Source organism: Apteryx rowi, unplaced genomic scaffold, assembly GCF_003343035.1.
Source record: "Apteryx rowi isolate R43461 unplaced genomic scaffold, aptRow1 scaffold_15, whole genome shotgun sequence".
NCBI lineage: Eukaryota > Metazoa > Chordata > Aves > Apterygiformes > Apterygidae > Apteryx > Apteryx rowi.
The window spans coordinates 3844845-3864948 of record NW_020447752.1 but is presented as its reverse complement, the minus strand read 5'-3'; the positions used below and the strand labels follow the sequence as shown (position 1 = coordinate 3864948).

At 36.9% G+C, this 20104-nt stretch overlaps 1 protein-coding gene across 1 annotated transcript in view; it reads left to right on the top strand.

The window, feature by feature from the left end:
- The window catches only part of RIMBP2 (RIMS binding protein 2), a 78795-nt gene extending 58982 nt beyond the window's left edge, over positions 1 to 19813 (top strand). The window contains exons 17-23 of the mRNA XM_026058862.1: positions 2885 to 3037; positions 5896 to 6080; positions 8592 to 8760; positions 12245 to 12348; positions 14117 to 14188; positions 15729 to 15863; positions 18285 to 19813. Of these exons, the coding sequence (XP_025914647.1) occupies positions 2885 to 3037; positions 5896 to 6080; positions 8592 to 8760; positions 12245 to 12348; positions 14117 to 14188; positions 15729 to 15863; positions 18285 to 18473 (1007 nt within the window). The 3' untranslated portion in view covers positions 18474 to 19813. The remainder of the gene's footprint in view (positions 1 to 2884; positions 3038 to 5895; positions 6081 to 8591; positions 8761 to 12244; positions 12349 to 14116; positions 14189 to 15728; positions 15864 to 18284) is intronic.
- The last annotated feature ends 291 nt before the right edge of the window (positions 19814 to 20104 follow it).

Sequence of the window (20104 nt, the reverse complement as noted above, 5' to 3'; positions counted from 1 at the left end):
TGGGGCTTTTCTAAGTTTGGTTAAGATAAGATACTGTCGAATCTTACCTAAAAAGAAATGATAATGAAGGTATGCTACTATATGATCAAAAAAACAAATGTAATCACTCACCCATTCAGCCATCCATTCAACCATCCATCTTTCCATTCATCAACCATTATTTTGCATTCACTTTCCATTTTCTTAACTACTTTTTGGAATTCAGCAGGAGAATGGAAGTTGTTAAATATAACAAATCAGTAGACTTGCATATATTTACTATATTTGCTGTTTCTAACAGAGTCATCCCTATTCTGGTTTACTCATGACTTAAAATATATGCTGGTGTATACCAGAAAATCCAAAAAGTAGTGCAGAAAAGATAATGGAATGAAGACACTATGGACAAATACATATCTGTTAAAACTTGTGCTTTACACTGACAAGTAAGGTATATTCACACTGAAAGTCAGGAAACACATGCAAAACAAGTGCAGGAAGTATTCTGTGAACTATTAGCAAAAATTTTTTCCATGGAGGTATAAAATTACCCTGGTCCCTGTCCCTAACCTGGACTTTATTTTGTGAATATTATAGGCATCATCAGGAGGATCAGGAAGCAGTGTCAGGCAATTCTCACCTGACATTTATGCGAGGGAGAGACATCACAAGTGGGGACTATCAGAAGGATAGAGATTGACCATAAAGGAACGCTGTTATTTTTAAGTCTTAAATAATTTTCCCTTTTCATAGGCTCACATTAGAATCGCTGTTCTCTAAACTTAAAGAAAAACCCTCCTAATGGGCGCAATTTTTTGGTACCTGCTGAATAGTAATTGTTATCAATGAAGCTATAGATGAGAAAAAACACACGGCTGTAATGTGTGAAACTTTCTTGTTTCTTGCAATACAGCGTGGCTATTCAGAGGTCTGATTCTGCTCCCATATCTTGGTGTAAACCAGAATTATCTTGACAGATGTCAATGGAATTACACTGGTACAAAAATGGGATGGGGGAGAATTGGCTCCAGGGAGCTTTTGTGCTTCTGTTGACAGGTTTTTGTTAGCTGAACCAAATAGCTTTCAGATGATGGTATCAGGTCTGTTGGAGTTTAATGTCCCTTTTCTTTTTGTCTGAAAGCAGTCTTCCTTTCTCAAGAGTAAAGATTTTTGGTTTATGTTTAGACTACTTAAAACTAGTTATGTATTTAAGTTCTTCTTTCATATTATCTGCTAAAACAATTTTTTCATAAATAGCGGGAGAGTGGGTTAAATCAGATTTGTTTGTTTGAATTAATCCTTTGGGTCTCCTTTTCATTTTGATTTTAAATAAAAAACAAGGGAAATGATTAAATTTATCAGCACTTTCTGTCAACAAAGTTGAAACATGGAAACTACTAAATAGTGGCATTGCTGTTTAGTAGTTCAAGAGCAACATCTTAGGAATGAGATAAAGAAATTAATTTCTTATAATCAGTCTCTGCTCAAACAGATAACTAAACAGAAAATAAAATATCTGACTTTGTTTCTTTCAGTGGAACTTAAAGAATGAATTAGTGTATTTTGCGCTAAGTACAATCCACAGATGCTCTTTGGGGAAGCTGCATTAGAAATGAATTACAACCTTGTCTTTTGCTGATAACATACAAACTACAGAACAGTACGTTCAGTGTCAAGCAAAAAAAAAATTTTCTGTAAAACTGATGAAAGGCCGTATGTGGCTTAGGTATCAAGAGTCCTAATTCTGGCTAAATAGACTAGTTATTAAAAATGCTGAAAGATATGTATGCATTATTTCTCACTTTCAGCATCATACTGTATCAAATCACTTTGAGGATAACTGAAGCAAATGTAAACACTGGATGAAACTCTGCACAAAAGTTGCTTCCTGAAGCTTGCTGGAAAAAATCTAGATGATGTGAAATGTATCAGCAGGTCAGATAAATAAAGCGAGTTCAAAGTAGGGCATCCAAAAGCATATAGTAGAGCACTGTGTAAACTTCATCCCACTGTTTAAAACTCCTGCTGAGCAGTGAGAAAATTTCCCATGAGTAAGGGCTGCAAGTATGGTTTTAGAAGAAGGAAACTATTATGGTTCTGTCATTATAATATGAAGTTCTGCAAAGGATGAAAGAGAGAATGACATGAAAGGAAAGAAGAAAGTAAGTAAGATTAAGCCAAATTTTAGACTGCTTAAATAAATGACACTCTTACTGACCTCAGCGTATAGCTTAAAAATGTGGTTTCCTAGTTTCCTGATAGCAGCTTGTTCCTCTACATACAGGCCTGCAGTAGTTAACTGAGTTATTCAGCAGCACTAAATGATGGAAAGTTCCTTATGCAGCTCTGTGGGTTAAATTAGTGGGAAAGACCTTCAAAATTGTAATGTTCTTAGGATTCCAGTGATCAAATCTTTCTCTAAAACATTCCGAAATTTAAACTCTTTGAGGCATTTTCTCCATTAATTTATAAATACTTTGGATTAGTATCTTCTTGCAGGTAGGATTTAAGTAAATTAACTAATTTTTGTTTTTAGGTTGTATACTTTAGAAGGTGAAGCACAGTTTACAGTGCTCTTGACCTTGCAGATCTGGCAGGTAGGATTATTTAAACCTCATAATAAAAGATGATTCCTACCTATAGAGTTAACAAACAGTATTTACCCTGTGTGAATTTTAACAAGTACAAAATTAAGATGCTTTGAAAAAGGAGATGTCTATTTCTGTGATTCCCCTGCTGAAGTATTTCTAGAGGCTGAGACAGACATCTGGCAAAGCTTCCGCAGCGTTTAGCCTTCCTACTATATGTGAGTCAGAAAAGAAGGTAGGCAAAGCCTGCCCTCGGGAGCCTCCGCAAAGGAGACTATACAATATGTTTTAATAGATCATTCCCTTTTTCTCCATAGAAATTACAATGGACAGTAACAGTGAAGGCGGTCGGTCTCGGTCAGGTAGTGAGGGAAATATTTCACCTGTAAAAGAAGAAGCTTATTATCGCAGCATTGGTGGACACAAGAAATGGCCTCAGCAGCGTACCATGGCCTCTGAATATAGATACGGTATGCCGAACATTATTCCTCCTTTCTGACAGACACATTTTAGAGCTGCGTGTTAACAAGTGCGGTTTCTGTATGACAACATTGCATGCAATGCAGAATGCAAGGGGAACTAGCTCTTAAGTCTTGTCTGCCTCGCTCTCAGGTAAGTTTTGCCAGCTCAGCTGAGGGGCCGCCAGCCCTTAGTCGTCTGTTCTGAAAGTGCTGTGCAGCCACCTTTCCATCTTCAACCGAATCCAAGCACACTGCATTGCATGAACCTCTGTGAAGCTACGCTGCTAGTAATGCCAGTCAGTATTTACTGTATATACCTGAACACTCATTCATCAAAACGACTGCATTTCCACTTGATTCATGTAGACTGGACAGGGTCAAACAGTAGCTGGTATATCACAACCCAATGTCCTGTAATAGGAAGCAGTGTTACCAAACATTATTCTGATTTACCAGTTGGGCTAACGGTTGATTCACATTGACTACACAAGCCTTTGGCTCTGTCACCTGCTGAAGAAAAAATTATTTTTAGGAATAATTAGACCATAATGACAAACTTGCATTACATGAGTAAGGTAATAATTATACCCACTACTGATAGTATTTGTTGCTTCATCAACATAGAAATCATTACATGATCAACAACTCAGTTTTCATAGCTCATAACACAGTGAATTGATGTGTCTAACACACAACCCATAGAAGCAGCCTAGGCCATACACTGAGCTAGGAAGAGCATTCAGTTTTTCGCAAGGGACCCAGAAAGTTTAGATAAATTGTAATTTAATGTTGGGTTTCAAAGCAAACATATCTGACCAGATCATCAACTTGTGTAAATCAGTGTATATCTAGTGAATTCAGTGCAACTATGGCAGTTTACACCAGCTGGGAATCTGGCTGGAGGCATCCAAAGACTGCAGTTTTACATATACAATTATATCTGTGTGTATATGTATGATACATATATATATATATATACACACCTTCTTGACAGAATAAAGTAACTGGCTAATGAGCTAATCAAGAGATGTTTGCATTCTGTTTAACTGAAGCAAACGTGACTATTCTGAGTCAGGGTTATTACAGTTCAGTGCTTCTAATTGAGATGCACTTGGCTATAATTCATGTTTGCACGTAACTCCCATTAACTGCAGTTGGAGTTGAATGCAGAAATCGATCTTTTTAATTTTTAAAAAATAAAGAAAACACCCCTTAACCTCCCTGTTTTTCATTGCCTGGTGGGCCTGATGAAACATAAATGGCAACCTGACTGTGGGAAGGGGAACACAACAGGGAAGAATCCCATTCCTTGTGTCCCATTGCTTTCTGTCCCATACGTGCCCTTCTCCCACACCTCCGTTCTGTGCTTTGTGCCTGCATAAAGCTTGTTGGCTGGAATTTTTTCCCTACCCTTTTGCTGTTCTGCATTTCCCCTATTCACATTCTTTCTTGCGCTCTGGACCCAAGAGTCAGTAGCTGTTCCCTTAAAGCTGTGCCCCTCTGAAATTTTTTTCCGGTAATTTAAAAATGTCAAATGTTGAATAAAATGCATCTGACATTGAGGCAAAAAGAGGAATGTCATCAAAAATACTAAATCAAATGGTTGGATTATTACCAAAAATGGGAGTCTTTAATTTGTAAGAGATGATTACAGTAGAAATTGTATTAGTATGAAAATGGTATGTAAAAAATTTGAAATAGTTAATGCATTTTCATTGTAGATCACAACATTGTATTCTCAACTTACCATATAAAGATCTTGCAAACTGGATAAGTATTGATTCAGCAAAGAACGTAGCAAAAGTACCTGACTCCCATTGAAGTTAGTGGGACTTGCAGAGTAAGCCAAGATTTTCAAAAGTGGCTTTTCATTTTGAGTGCTTTATTTTGGGGGTCTTCAGTTTCATGTGTCTTGAAAGGGCCTGTTTTTTGGGAAAGTGCTGCTATATGCTCTTTGAAAACAAAACTAAAAGCCGTTGAAAGCTGTCAAACAAAACATTCATTGTTAGCTATTTTGCCTAGATGTTTTACTGAAATACATCCTTAAGCATGTTGTTGAATCACAAACTAAATGCATTTTCCAGGTCACTTGAAATGTCTAAAATATGTATGAGACAAAATGTCCGTTCTCACTTTATATGTCCTAATTGATTTGGTTCCCTGCAGTGGAGTTCACTGCAGTGTCAGTGTTGTGATATTCGTGGATGATCTTTCCTAATGAGCCTATGGTTAAAGACCGTACCTAATCATTCCTCTGGATTTTAACACACTTCATTAGTGTTTGGTGTGGTTTAGGGGCACTGCTATGTTAGCTATTGACTGTTTTTAAACTAAATCATGGGTAGTGTAGTTCCAGCCCTGGGATGAAATGTATCTTCTTGCTTGTCTGGAGAGAAGAGGTTATAACCATGTTTTAAACTTTTGGTGCCTAAAACATGGTGTATCAACACAGCTGGGATGTGCTTTCTTGTGTCCATGAAGAGCAGAAGTAGCTGTGCTGGAAAACAGGTGGAACCAAAGCATGGTTATTTTTACAGCCTACAAGACTCATCATTATGTCACTCTTACATGCTTCATTAGTTTATGGCAATTCTAGTAAACCTAACAAAATTTGCTTTCTTAGCTGAGTTATATTAACACGTGTAAATGTCAGTGTGGTGTAGGACAACACCACATTCAGTGCATGCAGATTGAATGTGCTTTAAAAAAATAGAGCATTAAAAAAAACCCTCAAACTTAATAGGGCATGCATTGAGTTATATTTTCCACTGAAATGCCAAACACTTTTCAAATATGAAGTGGAACAAGTTGAAAAATGAGACCAATTTGTATTACTGAATTGTTCTTTTCTGACTTCACTTTCATAGATGGCTACGGTGGTCGTGACCATCTTTCTCCAGATATTTATGAAGAGTCAGAAACAGATCCTGGCACAGAGGATATTTCTACTCGAATATTTGTTGCTCTCTTTGACTACGATCCATTGACAATGTCCCCAAACCCTGATGCTGCAGAAGAAGAGCTGCCATTTAAAGAAGGACAGATCATTAAGGTGGGATCTAAAAACAAAGGAAACAAAGGACCAGTGTTACAAACAAGGTCCACTTTGTTCCCTGTATAGAAAGCAACTTGTGTGACTAGAGTCCGAGACCTTTTCTTCCTCCAAAGGCTCAGGCTATATATCTCATTGGAGCTAGAACCTAATATCTAGTGCTAATGACTTAAAAATATTTAGGTAATAGGCAAAAATCTCAAAGTTGCCTCAGGTATTTAGAGACAGATTCAATTAGAGATTTAACTGCTAAGTCCAAAATTGTGACTGTGAAGCCATCTCCACATCAATTGCCACAAACCCTATGGAAAATTGCTTCAGAAATGCCATCCCCTTTGCTGCGGAGGTACTGCAGAAGTGCTTAGCTTTGTACCTTCATACATATCCAGAGCTGCTGTAATTTTTTAAAGGCTGAGCACTCTTAGCTAGAGAGTTACGCTCTTAACTCCCTTTAATTATGGTCCAAAAATTAGGTATTTCTCTTCCAGAGTCATCTAAAGGCATTTTCATAGCAGACCTAACACATGGGTCCGGGGACAGCCTCCTCACAATTTGCGGTGGATACCACAACTTTCTGAGGCTTCCCACCAGGGACTCCCTCAGTGTCGCTGGGAGAACCGTTCCCTTTTCTGACTGGTCAGTGTAAAATACACAAGCTGCCCTTAAACAGGGAGCAGAACACAAGTCTGCCCTGTTTCAGGAGACAGATACAGTGTTCGGCTTTGCCAATGCTCTTCCACTGGTCTTGATAATCACACTAAACATGCTGTAACTGCATGTCGCCACCGGAAGAGGTGTCCCGCTCTTGCTCCTGTCTTTAGCCATACCTTCAACCCCGGTTTGTCTCAGATCTTAAGATTGTGCAGCTGCAAGGAGAACTAGTTCAGCTTGCTGACCTGATGATAATTATAACGAAGTTACAGATTTTTCCGTTCAGTCAGCAGCTCTGAGTGTCTCATCCTGCAGCCCTGTATCTAATCCATCTGATGCAAATGGAAATGAAAGTGGGGTAGGGAGAAGGAAGGGCTGCTGGTTGTCCAGGGGTAATTCAGATTTAAGTGTGATCTGAAACTAAATCTGAATAAATAGAATCATTTATAACAATACTAGTTTTCAAGGTAAAATTGCAACATAAGCTATTAAAACACTTTTCCTCCAACTGTATTGATTTAGATCCTAACACAAATGTCGATAACCAAAATCACAGTATTTTAATGTTAAATAATTTGTTAGCTATTTTGCTTATCTTTACATTATATGATATAGATACAAAATTATGCCAGAAGTATGGAAATTGATTTAAAAACTTATTTTTCTTTGCAAAAATGACCATTTCACTTGGGTATTTTAATTATTTCTTCACAGCTAGGTAGGTTTGATACTGAAAAGTCTGTAGAGGTCGCACGTCAGATACTTATTTTTAGTAATGTTTATTTTATATTTAGGACCATGGAAATTACTATATGTCATCTATTGCTTTGCATTTCTCATCAAATTGTTGTGAAGGTTGATTAGTTTGTATTTTCAAAATACTTTTCATACCTTACCCACAAGGTGGGTAAGTGGTAAGTGGATGAAGGGTGGATCTATTGCACCGCAGGCTGCATGGTCTGTCCTGTGCATGCATCATGGTCCCGTGTGCTGCTCTGCGTGAAGCAGTAGTAATGCCAGGGACGTTATGTACCCGTAGTGACTAAACCTGACAAAAGTTCCTGCTTTAGAAAATTGAGGCTATTTGAAGATCAGTTGTAACAAACTCTGATTTGGATGGAAGGGATTGATTTGGGGGGGTTGTTTATTTTTTAAAAGGAAAGGAAGGAAACAATGGTGCTTAAACAAGGAACAATCTAAAATCAGTTATGAGTTTGTCCGTAAGAACACCATTTTTTTGTAGTAAAGTCATAGATCTAGGCCCTTTTATCATTAGCAGCCTTTATGAATTGACTGCATTTTTAGAAGTTAAGACAGAAATTTTGGAATTACCTATTCTCACTGAAGAAAATTCATGCTATTTTTACACATTAATTCATTTTGTCTGAAAAGATAATAGCAGAGCTTAAGTACCTACATATATCAAGTATATTAGATATTATACAGGATTTTTTGCTCGTACCCAAGATACTCTATTCAAAATAGCAAAACTTTAGCTCAGTTTTGCAACTAGTTACTATTAAGCATAGTACCACAAGAAATGCCATATGCATAATTCCATGAACATCAGTGTAAACCATTAAGTGTATTTTTTGCCACGCAAAGGAAGTGAGTGTCTCTCACTTTTATGTACATTTCATTGCTAACAAAAAGTCTAATTTCTGCTTATGTATCTAAAGTCACAATTCAAATTAACAATTCAAAATTTGTAGCATAGATTGGAGTAGTCAAAAACAGATATTATATATTCACATTCAAACTGTAGTTGTCTGTCTATGACTTAGTAACCATTTTTACTGCATTAAAAATCCTAAATGATAAAACTTTGATTGACCAACATTATTATTCTTTGTGTAATAGGTTTATGGGGACAAAGATGCTGATGGATTCTATCGGGGTGAAACCTGTACAAGAATTGGCCTTATCCCATGTAATATGGTCTCTGAGATCCAAGCAGATGATGAAGAGATGATGGATCAGCTTCTGAAACAAGGTTTTCTTCCTTTGAACACACCGGTTGAGAAAATAGGTAAGGGGAAATATATACGCTTCACCTAACTTTTGGGTGCTATTAACTTGGCTGGATCTGCTTTGCCTTTTGTTTTTATTATATGCAGATGCATCTAAATTTTACAGCAATTTACCACATTATGGGATACATTCTGTGTCAGTATCTGGATGACTTTATTCAACAAATATTTAATCTTGGTCCCACCTTTGGCTGTAAATGAGGACTTGTATCTTCACTACTGCACACATTATTTTATTTTTTTATTAAATTTTTTTTTTGTCACCGGAAAGATTTCTAGACACAGAACAAGATCCCTGTGCTTTGGAGTGTGCTGTGCTGAGGTGCTTTGTGATACGCTCACTGCTGAAAAGCATAAAAAGAATCACTTATTTGTTGTTCTTTTTACTCTTCTACATTTTCCTACTTTACCAATAATTTAAAGGGATGGTGGCAAAGGGTTATGTACAATATAATTTGGGATGACACTACATATTAGGAGAATTTGCAGATACTACAATAACAAACCCTTTAAAAAGCAGAGGTTGACCAAGTGTTTCTCTGTTATGAATCAGTAGTGTTAAATCATCAGTTCAGTGCTGTACAGAGATACACGTGCAAGTATCTTAACTTACATTTCCTTCTGAAGATATGTTTTATACAACTATCTCAATATGTTTTAAAGCTTTCAACACAATTCAGAGAGTATAAAGGGCTGGAATTGGTTCAGTCCTGTTTAAAAGTGAACTGTAAAAGTGGTTGCTAAAAAATAAAGAAATCTTCCACAGTTGTTTTCCTAGATTGAATAAAACCTTATAATTTCCAAAATCATATTAGTAAATATGAGGCAAGTTACTTTTTTGTTTTTTGTTTTTAAGATATTGAGATATTTAAAAATTCTCAGTTGTCCATGAAAAGGAGGGGTGATTTAAGTTCTTAAATGCTGTATTTTCAAATTTGTATATTTATTTATTTATGCCATGTAAATACAACAAATACTGCCACCCACGTGCGCCTGTAAATGCCACTGCCCATCTGCTGCTCTAGGTATAGCACATACACCTATATGTACCTTTATAGGCCAAAAACTTGGGATAGGCACATAGGAGGACCTACGGTTGTGCCTGAATAGATGTCTAAAGCGTTATTCCTCCAAGGTAGTTGTTACTATGGGTCTACATCATTTGAAGTCTTTTGGAAATAGATACCTAACCTCCTTTAGGTACGTCTATAAATTCAGCTGGGGGTCTGTTTGGATTAATAAGTGTTTTAATATATTTCTAATTCTAGCCTGAGGTCACATTTGAATACAGAAAATAACTGGCTAAATCAGCTACATCCTTATTTGAAACAAGTTGTGGATACAGAATATCTTTGAAAATGAAACCAGTTACATATATAGCTCCCCATAATTTGGATATTTTGGCTGTTTTAGGGGTCATATGCTGCAAATGTCATTGGCTCTTTTTTATTGTACTCAACTGTCAGTATTTCCTGAAATAGCTGAGAAATCAGAAAGTCTTAATCCTGGACAGAGGGAGAGGCAATTTTTGCTAGAAATGTTGCCCTTCCTTATACTTGTAGGCAATTTTTTTCATTCTTGGATGTTTCTGAGAGCTGTTAGCAACCTACCCCTAGCAGTTCACCTTTAAATATTTTAGCGCTTTAAAAGCATCATTTATTTTCTAATATGAATTAAAATTACTAGTCACATTTTAAAAGAAATAAACCCTCTTACTAATGGATTTGGACAGAATAGTTAGTTTGGCTTAATTTTAAACTAAATACAAATTCAGAACAGCAAACAGATCCATGTGCTCAGACCCTTGCTGTCGCAGAGGCTTCCCACGTGGATCTGTTAGCAGAAGCAGGCTCTAAATTGCCAGTCTGTCATATTGTTACTCACATTTTTAATGTCATATCAGACACTTTAACATGCCGTGTTCATATGACTATATTTTTCTTAATCCTTTGCCCACATTAAATCCTTAAAAACAGGACTTTGAACAGCTTCATATCTTCTCTTCTTTTATTTGTATGCATTCCTTTCCTGAAGTCAACTGTGACCGTTTCAAAGAGAGCACACGCTCTGTACACCGCAGATCCAGAAAGTCTAAAAGAGGTCTGTGCTAAGAAACAATAATGTGATTCAAGCTGTAAAGTAGCTGAAATGACTTGAGCTGTATAGTTTTATTTTTTCATGCCTTTGATCTTTTGCAAACCAGAAGCTGGAGAATATTGTCCCATAGCAATTATATAGGGTCCCTTATCCCTGCGCGATGGGCACTCTCTTGCCCCAGAGAAGTACTTCAAAGTGGAAAGTGCTACTCTGAGACATCTAGGTCTAACCCCGGGTTGGCCAGGCTTTGGGGAAGAGGGGGATTGGGTCCCACGCCTGGTACAGTCCGTGCCTTCGCTGTGGATCTCTCCTTGTGTTCTGTGTAAATCCCTTGCATCGGTAGCTGGGAAAATAACTCACATCCCCCCGCTGCAACAGTAAGTGATCTCCTCTCCTCTGAGTGAGCACTTCGGTGTTCGCTGGCGGGTGACGTGAACGCTGAGTGCATGCCGCACTCGGTGTTTGCTCCTGCGTTAGCCAAGCCTTTAATGCTCGTTGTCCTGCTGGAGCAGTCGCAGGGCTCCTCCTAACCCCGGGTTGCCTTTGTCTCACTTCATTACGCTCATCAGAGCTGCCCTCAGTGCCTGTTTGTGAGCAGTACTAACAAGCATGTTTCTCTTGCTACAGCAATCATCTGCAAGAATCATGCTGATATCATTCAAATTTAAAATGAAGCCCGTCCTGGACTTCTCTGTAAATGTTTAATATTGGTCAATAAGCATTTCATGTGGTTCCTGGGAACTGCAAGTTTTACTCTTTTCCTTCCATTCCCCACAAAGGAAATTTGTAAAATTAAACAATACTTGAAACAGGTTTTTGTAGTCATAGTCTTAAAAATATTGCAGACCACTTACTTACATACCGGGTAACCTCTTTTGTCTTGGGACAGCTGAGAGAATGTCCATGTCTCATTCCAGTCACCTTGCAGAAAGGGGAAGAGTAATCCCATGCACAGAATTCCTAATCAGTTGGAGCTGGAGGGGAGGTAGTAGTCAGTAAATGTGGAAGTTTGACTAAAGTGAAACAAAGCAGAATTCTGAACATTTATCTTTATAAACCCTGGTAACATCTGATTCTTCCAACCAAGAACTGCTGTAAATTTCTGAACATCAGCTGTGCAAATAGTTTAGAGGATTCAGTATCTTAGAATAATGAGGGCAACCCAGCTGTTAAGACGTTATTTATGAAATGCACATGTTGTTTTGAAACCTGTATCTGTGTTCATAGGTTTGGTAATCTGTGGCCACCTACCATTACACTAGAGAAATATTGAATTTGTTACTGCACTGTTGTGAAAATGACATGGGGAAAAACTGCACCTTGTTTTTTCTTTTCAAAATAACTTGGATAGCTTTCCTTCCCTCCCTCTCCTTATGATTGGAACAGAAAGAAACAGACGGAGTGGCAGACAACATTCAGTTTCTACAAGAAGGATGGTGGCGCTATATGATTACGATCCAAGAGAAAGTTCTCCTAATGTTGATGTAGAGGTACTGACATTAACTATTTACTATTTTTCTTAATTTATATACCCATAATTTAGTTAATACATAGTTGGTATTAGAAAGCACTATTATACATTACAGTTGGCATGTAGAAAAATAATAGAAAGTTCATAATTACAAACATTGGTCACGTTTTCAGACAGATGTATATTTAGGAAAGGTTTGTGACCACTGCACAATTAGATTTATGGTTCTTGTTCAAACACATTCAAGGAATATCCTTGTACGATTTATCTGGTGTGGCTCAACGCATTACTTTTAGTCATTTATGGATATATGGTTGTGCAATATATATATGTGTATGTAAAGTAAGTGTATAAGGAAGAAAATTGTAGGGAATGATTATTTCCCAACTATTATTTTCAAATTTCCCTTATATGTTTTGAGTTAAGAGGATGATTATTTTCTAGAAGCATCCCAGCTCACACTGGCAAACTGATAGAGTGAAGCATGCTTTTAAATGCCTGTAACCTACCTTTCATCCAAAAAACAAGCCTCCCTCCCACTCAAAACACAGCGATATAGTACAACAGAACAGCATTTGTAATATATTGTATTTTTTCTTTAACTGATGCATGGAGCTTTCATGACTCTATGTCTTGTCTATAATCCTTTCTCTTAAAAAAAAAAAAAAAAGATACCTTAAACAACTATTGAGCATTAGCTAGATCTTCATTATGGGTTTATCTTCCATTTACATGGATGCAGTCTCCCATCTCTCCATATTTGTCATCAGCAACAACAGAATCAAACAGTGCAGTCACTTTTTACATTGTCTTTGATGTTACATGGTAAGTCCCTCAGTTGCTGATGCAATTTTGGGTGGAAACTAAATGCACTGTGGTAGGAATGTCAGGCTGCACTCAAAGCTCTACGCAAAATACTGCATACCTAGAAGCTTCTTCAGCTATCATTTACTGCATCTTTTAGTTGGTGGGTAGATTAATTTCGACTTTTTTAATGGAGAAGGTGAGTTCTACACCTGCATTTTAGAAATATTTGGGACCTGATACATTAAAAATGGGCCAGAGTTGTATCTTTTTTTCAGTGAACCAAATCTGATTCTAAATTAGAGAGCGTTACAAAATAGTATGGGCAACAAATCAAAAATGTTGCACTGATATGTTGCAAACAAACAACATCACTGTATTTGTTCTTTCTCTTTCCCATGGCCACAAGAAATTAAAAAAAATAAATAAATAAAAACACAGGAGATTAATACTCTGCCCAGTATATGGCCTGCAGGCGAGAGCCCGGAGAGGCCTGTTACAAAGCCTTTACTAAAAATAATCTGGTTTGTCTCCACAATTTGGTTCGTGTTTCAGGAAAAACACGTTCTTGTATCCATTAGTCCTAGTGTTCAGCTCAGTAGAGAGCGAGCTGAACCTTGTCCTCTCCTGTCTTGTTCCCCACAGGACTGTCGTTAAGGGACCTTTGAAGTCGGCTAGTTCATCCCCCTGCTCAACACAGAGCCAGTGTCAGTGTTTGTTGAGGGTGCTCCCGGCTTTGTGCAGATGAGTGCTGAGTGTATCCAAGGATTGGACGTATTCAGCTTGTTTGTCCCAAGAATTCCTGTCCGTATCTAGAACCTAGTGAGAAAGGTTCCTAGATTTAGCAATGTTTAAAAAAAAAAAAAAATTTAGGTGTGTCAGATTTTGCTCTTACAGTTCAGCTCAGTTTCACCAAAATTTTTTCGCCAACGTTAACATTTCTCTAGCACAACATGAGCTGTCGTGTGTTCCTCTTCCTGCAGGCTGAGCTTACGTTCTGCACAGGGGACATTATTACTGTCTTCGGTGAGATTGATGAAGACGGATTTTACTACGTAAGTTGGCTTTTATCTGGTCAGTTTGAACTGCAACAGGCTCAGTTACACCTACCCTTGCTAGCATGAATTATTAAATGACAATCTGGGTGGACATAAGGTTACAATTCCAGCTTGATATTTTGTGGAAATAGCTATGATCCTAATTAAAAAATATATCAACCTATATGGTATACCTGGAAGCACTTTCAAAATGGGATTAGTATCATTTATTTGAAAACAGTCCATTTAGCAAGCCAGGATTAGACTCCAGCCTCACAAGACTCCACAACTGTGCAGATTGTAGCAGAACCCAAAAGACACTCTCAGTTAAAAGAAGAGGAGAGCATTACTGGACTAAAGATGGCTCACTCTTGCCACCTCAACACACGTATTTATGGACTGTTATTCATTCAACTCGGTGCTGCCTCTAGCATTTTACAGGTAATATTGGTCTCACTTGGTTTGGCTGGAACATACATATTTTGATCGCACATGTATCTACATGAACGTGTGAATGACTTCTTCCTAATGGGTAAGATACTTCACTTGGAGAAAAAAACCCTAGATACAGCCTCTCCTTCTGATAAAAGGTTACTTAAAAATAAATAAATTTTAATAGTAATTTTGAGCACTAGGTAACTGATCATACTTCCTTGCCATTCATTTATGAAGAAGAATTTAATCATGACAAATAATACTCCAGCACTGCTTGCTGAGTAGGAACTGTCTCCAGGTTGACAGTAGCTGCCAGTCTGCATCCTGAACTTGGGTCTTCCATTTCCATAGTGTATTAATTAGCCATTTGCTGTTCCATAAAAAACCAGACATAGCTGCCTCTTCCCACTACGTTTTAGAAGTGACTCAAGTTCAGACCTAAAGGAATAATTTGATTGCCTCAGAAATGCTTTTAGGCTGTAATTCCTAGCACCACATATATCTAGCTTATTGCAGGCTTAAGGATCCAAGTCTAGAAACGGTGTGGGATTTCAGCTCTCACTTCTCCATTGCTCATAGAAAAGAACATTGTCGCTCCATTACATACACTAGCTCCTGTGATTTTGCGTAAGCTCATTCATTATATATGGACTGTTTTTGCAAGTTGGCGTAACATTACTAAGGATTCCCACATACAAATCCTCTGGGGATAAGTCTTGATTCATCAGTTCGTAGCTTAGAATTATCTGCACCAAGATAAAAAAGGCTGCCACGTTGTAACCTTAATATAGCAAATTGGATGAGTGATTGAATTGCCAGAGTACTTGAAACACCTTTAAGATACGTATTTTAGGGTCACCTTGAATTATAGACACAAACTGTTCTCATCTTGCCATTTCTTATTTTATTTGATGGATAGCATTCACTGCTCAATTACAGAAACAGGAAAATCTAGCTTGTGTCTGACTCTAGTTTGGATATAGCATGTGATGTAACCTTAGGTGCATACTTCCTCATTGGCTTTGAAAAATATCATGAAAAGTATTTCCTTACCTTCTTGGGAACCTACATTTGATTTAATTATAATATTCACTCAAATGGAAAACTGTTCATCATGTTATAGGGTGAACTTAATGGACAAAAGGGGCTGGTTCCTTCCAACTTTCTTGAAGAAGTGCCTGATGATGTTGAAGTCTATCTATCTGATGCACCCTCACGATACGTTCAAGATACACCGATGCGTACAAAAGCAAAAAGGGTAAGCAACTGAATAAGGAAAACCTTAAATTTTTATTTTTCATTCCATTCTGTCTCATATATAATTTAGATATTACTTTTAACATTTTAAATCCATTTGCCCATTTTAAATTATTTAACTTTCAAATATATAAAACATAGCAGACTAAAGAAAAATGATTTTGCTTAGCCTTTCCCCAGCATGTTGCAAACGCTTGTAAATGAAGAATCTAAATTTAAAATTTAATTGCAGTCATTAGAATATCTCAATTAGAAATTGAGTTTTGCCAGCTTTTCCCTGGTGAAAATAGTTACTTCTTAACGCTTCTAAACTATTCCTACTACATGCAATACATAGGTGAAAACAAGAGTTCTTGTGGATGACAGAGTGGTACAAGCATTCCTTTAAATACAAATTGTGAATGCAACTGACAGTGTTCGTTTATAGCCCTTAAGATTTCCTGTTCCAACTGGCATTAGTTAACTGCCCCCAGACTTCTCTTTTATGAAAGACTAGTCATGTTTAGAGTTTTTCATTTTTGGTTTTGTTTCATCACTGCAATACTTTTATATATTATATATTTTATATATATTTTTATTTCTTTGCTCATCTGCTTGGAAACAGAAGAAGAGTGTTCATTTCACACCTTAATAAGGCAATGTAGCCTTCACGTAAGTGAGCAACTGAAGATACCAATAAAGATATCAATTAAAGCTACCTGACTATCTAATGCAAGTCTTGAAACTTAGCTGCGGGGGAAAAAAAAGAAATATGTCTCCAAAATCACTGGCCACAGAACAACAGGCTGTATGCTTTTACTGTATGTATACAGATCAATTTAGTTTTTTAAGAGACAAATCCTTTAAAAAGGAACTCTTAGAAATTAGTCAATTAGGCCTCACTTTATGAAGGTCAACATTTGGAACATATTTCTTCATGAGCTAAATGTTTCTGTTTACATAGAAAGGAGAGTTCGATGTTTAATTACCCTACAAACAAAAGCTGCATATTGCATTGTTAGCCAACCTGGGATGTACAAAGTCCAAGTACCTATAGAAAGAGAAAAGCACAACACCCCCAACCCTTAAAGAACGTACAAATGAGATGTAAGCTGATAAGTACTGTAGTTTACAAGGGTATAGTTGATTTTGAAACTCATTGAACTCAACTATAGCTACTTAAACTGTCTGCCTTAAAATGCATTTTTCCATGATTGATTATACCCCAGTTTGCCTAACTATCAACAGTTCTGAAAAAACAAATCCCTTCATATGCTGAAATTTAGTAGGATTTCTAGAAAGTACACACATTTGAAATACTAGCAGTTGTTTGGTTTACCAATGCAATAAAAGTCTTGATATGAAACATGCAGCTCACTCAATGAATGCATTAGACTAAATATATGGTATCTTCAGGTGTACGTTGGGGTGCTTTACTAAGTTGTTTTTTTTTTTTTCATTAGAATTAGACCTTGATTTAAAATCAAAGTTGGCTTGAAGCCCCTTGCTTAATTCACTATTGCACAACAAGGCAGTAAATTGCTAATGTTTTAAATGCAAAATAACTGGGGTCCCTAAGGCATGGATTCTACTATGAAAATACCTTAACAGATGATAGTACCATGTTTTGTCAGCAGGGCACTGTAGTTACCATAGGCTTAGTATAAGTAGTTTTAGCCTTTTCATCCAAGTGTTTTTGATAATTAAAAAAGTATAGCTCTGTTTAAAATATTTTAGGAATGCTGTCATTCTAACTATCGTACAAGGCTTCACTTTCACTCGGCAACCTCATAGCTGCAGCATACACATCAAGCAGTCAGGGTCTTTAAGCTTTCTTTGATTGCAATTAAGGTTCATTTTAGCTTTTTTTTCCTTTTCTTTTCTTTTTTATTAAGCCAGTGTGCCATCTTCTCAAATATGTATATAAAGTATGCTAGCTAATTTTAAGGAAAGGGCATTTAAAGGACATTAAAAAAAGGGGGGGGGGGGAAATCAAGTAGCATTTGCAGTAATTCCTGCTGGAAATGGTTTGGCTTCTACAGACTGCTAATATCTGTGGCAATTAACACATTTTAATTTTCTTAAATCCATAGCTACAAGTGTCCCTCTTCATTTTTGTGCTCACTGTCAAGAGTACAGTAATGCAAAACCAGTTTTGTTGGCTTTTGCCGGAACTATGGCCAAACCAGTGTATCCAACTCTGTTTAAAAGTGTAACCAACTTTGGGCTCTACTGGAGTGTGCGTTTTCTACTGCCTGTATTTTTTCTCAAAATTTATATATTATTTTCTATAAATCCCTATGGTATCTTAAGCCACAAAGAAGAAATGAACCAGACTTTGTATTTAAGTGGGTAATGGGACAAGTGATGTTACCAACTTTCTTGATGCTAATAGCTTTTAAGCTTTCAAACATTCAATAAATTATAACAATGTACCTAATAGGTTCCTCCTGAGAATACAGGTACATCAAGGAGAGCACCATCCCCCACAGTTCATCTCCATTCTGGGTCACCTACGTCATCTATGGGTTCTGGTAGTCCCGGGAGAGGCAGGGATATGTCCTCGAAAAAGAAAAAGGGGCTGCTTTCCAAAGGCAAGAAACTGCTGAAAAAGCTTGGTGCAGTGAAATGATTCATGCACTCCTGGACAACCTGTAAAGCTTCCAATCTCTGTATTTCTTTTTAAACATCAAAACTAGGGCTTTCATGACTATGCAGTACAACTTCCCGAACCTTTGCATTTCTAACTCTGACAGCAGTAGAATCATGTGAATTGCATAATCAAACTAGCAAGAAAAAAGGAAGTGGATTTGTTGCTGCTAAAACTCATTGTTGCAAATACAATTTTATTACTTTAAAAAAAAAAAAAAAAAAGTAATTTGGGGGGGAATAAGACCAGAAGGAGAACATGGTTTTATCTGAAGTCACCTCCACACCTGTAACTTCATTGGATATAGCTCAGCATTTAGTTTTCTTTAACTATGAGTAGGGGAAAGAAAACCCTCTTCACTGATGCTCGTTCAAAGAGATCACCCCTACCATACATAATCTTTATCCTAAAGAAAGATGGTCTTGAAACTCCTAGTTTAATCAGCCTTGATGTTTTGCCTTATTAATGCACAATGATTTGTACTGTCTAATAAATATACAGCGTATACTTTGTATGTACTGTGTATTCAACTGTCTTCATCTTCCCTAAAACATGGTAATTTAAGATCAAGTACTATGTTGCTGACTCCATTCAATGTCTGATGTAACTCCTGGGAGTTTGAAAGTGTTGTGCAAAATGCTTATTTTTTTCCTTAAAAAAAAAAACAAAAACAAAAACAAAGCACCCTTGTATGGACTTCTTTTGTCAACATATTCACTAAACTAAAGCCAGATACAGCATAAGTTATTCAGAGAATGCACCCACAGTTTCAATTATACAAACTCCAGTTTTCAAGTTCCTGGTTCAATATTCTAAAACGACCAGAAAATATTTTGCCCCCCCCCCCCCCTTTTTTCCTGTGGAGGTGCAGTCCTAAGTTAAAAGGCATTTTCATATTGTTGATGTCAGATTCACGCTAAAGTGCATGTCTAAACTCAAATGAAAAACTGTTATATATACACAAGCCGTAGCCAATAAAAAGGCTGCAACAGCTGAAAAATCAAATTATCTGCAATATTGGCATCTCTAATAATAGTTAAAAAACCTTACACATCGATGGCAGTTATTGGCTGTGACTATTTTGTAATTCTTGTCCATTTGTAAATTGTTTTTACTGTTTATACATACTTTTCAGACTGCCTTTCTTTTTGTAATTTATGGAAGGTTTATAAATGAATGATCAAAGCTTCCCCATTGTGTCTTCAGATAATAATGTAAATTATTGTAAGATACTGTGTGCTAGATTATAACATTTAATTAAAAAAAAATAACTGGCCTAAATGTGTGGTAAAGTACTGTGTGGGTGTGTGCATGTGTACAATGTTGTGTAATATATTTTATATAAATAAATAATTTGATATTTTGTAGACCGCAGTATGTTTTGTATATCTGCTGTATGAGCTGCTTGCTTTTTGGGCTAACCTCCTCTCTTAAAAAAAAAAAAAAAAAAATTACAAAGAGTAAGATACATCCCACCACAGCTGAAAAAGTGATTTGTTAAGTATACAGTAATGGTGCAGGCAAGATGCTCAAATACTGCACCCAAGTGGAGCAGAAACAGCACGCAGTGTTCATCTTTCGCCTGTCCATAACTACTGTTAGGGGAGCAGCTG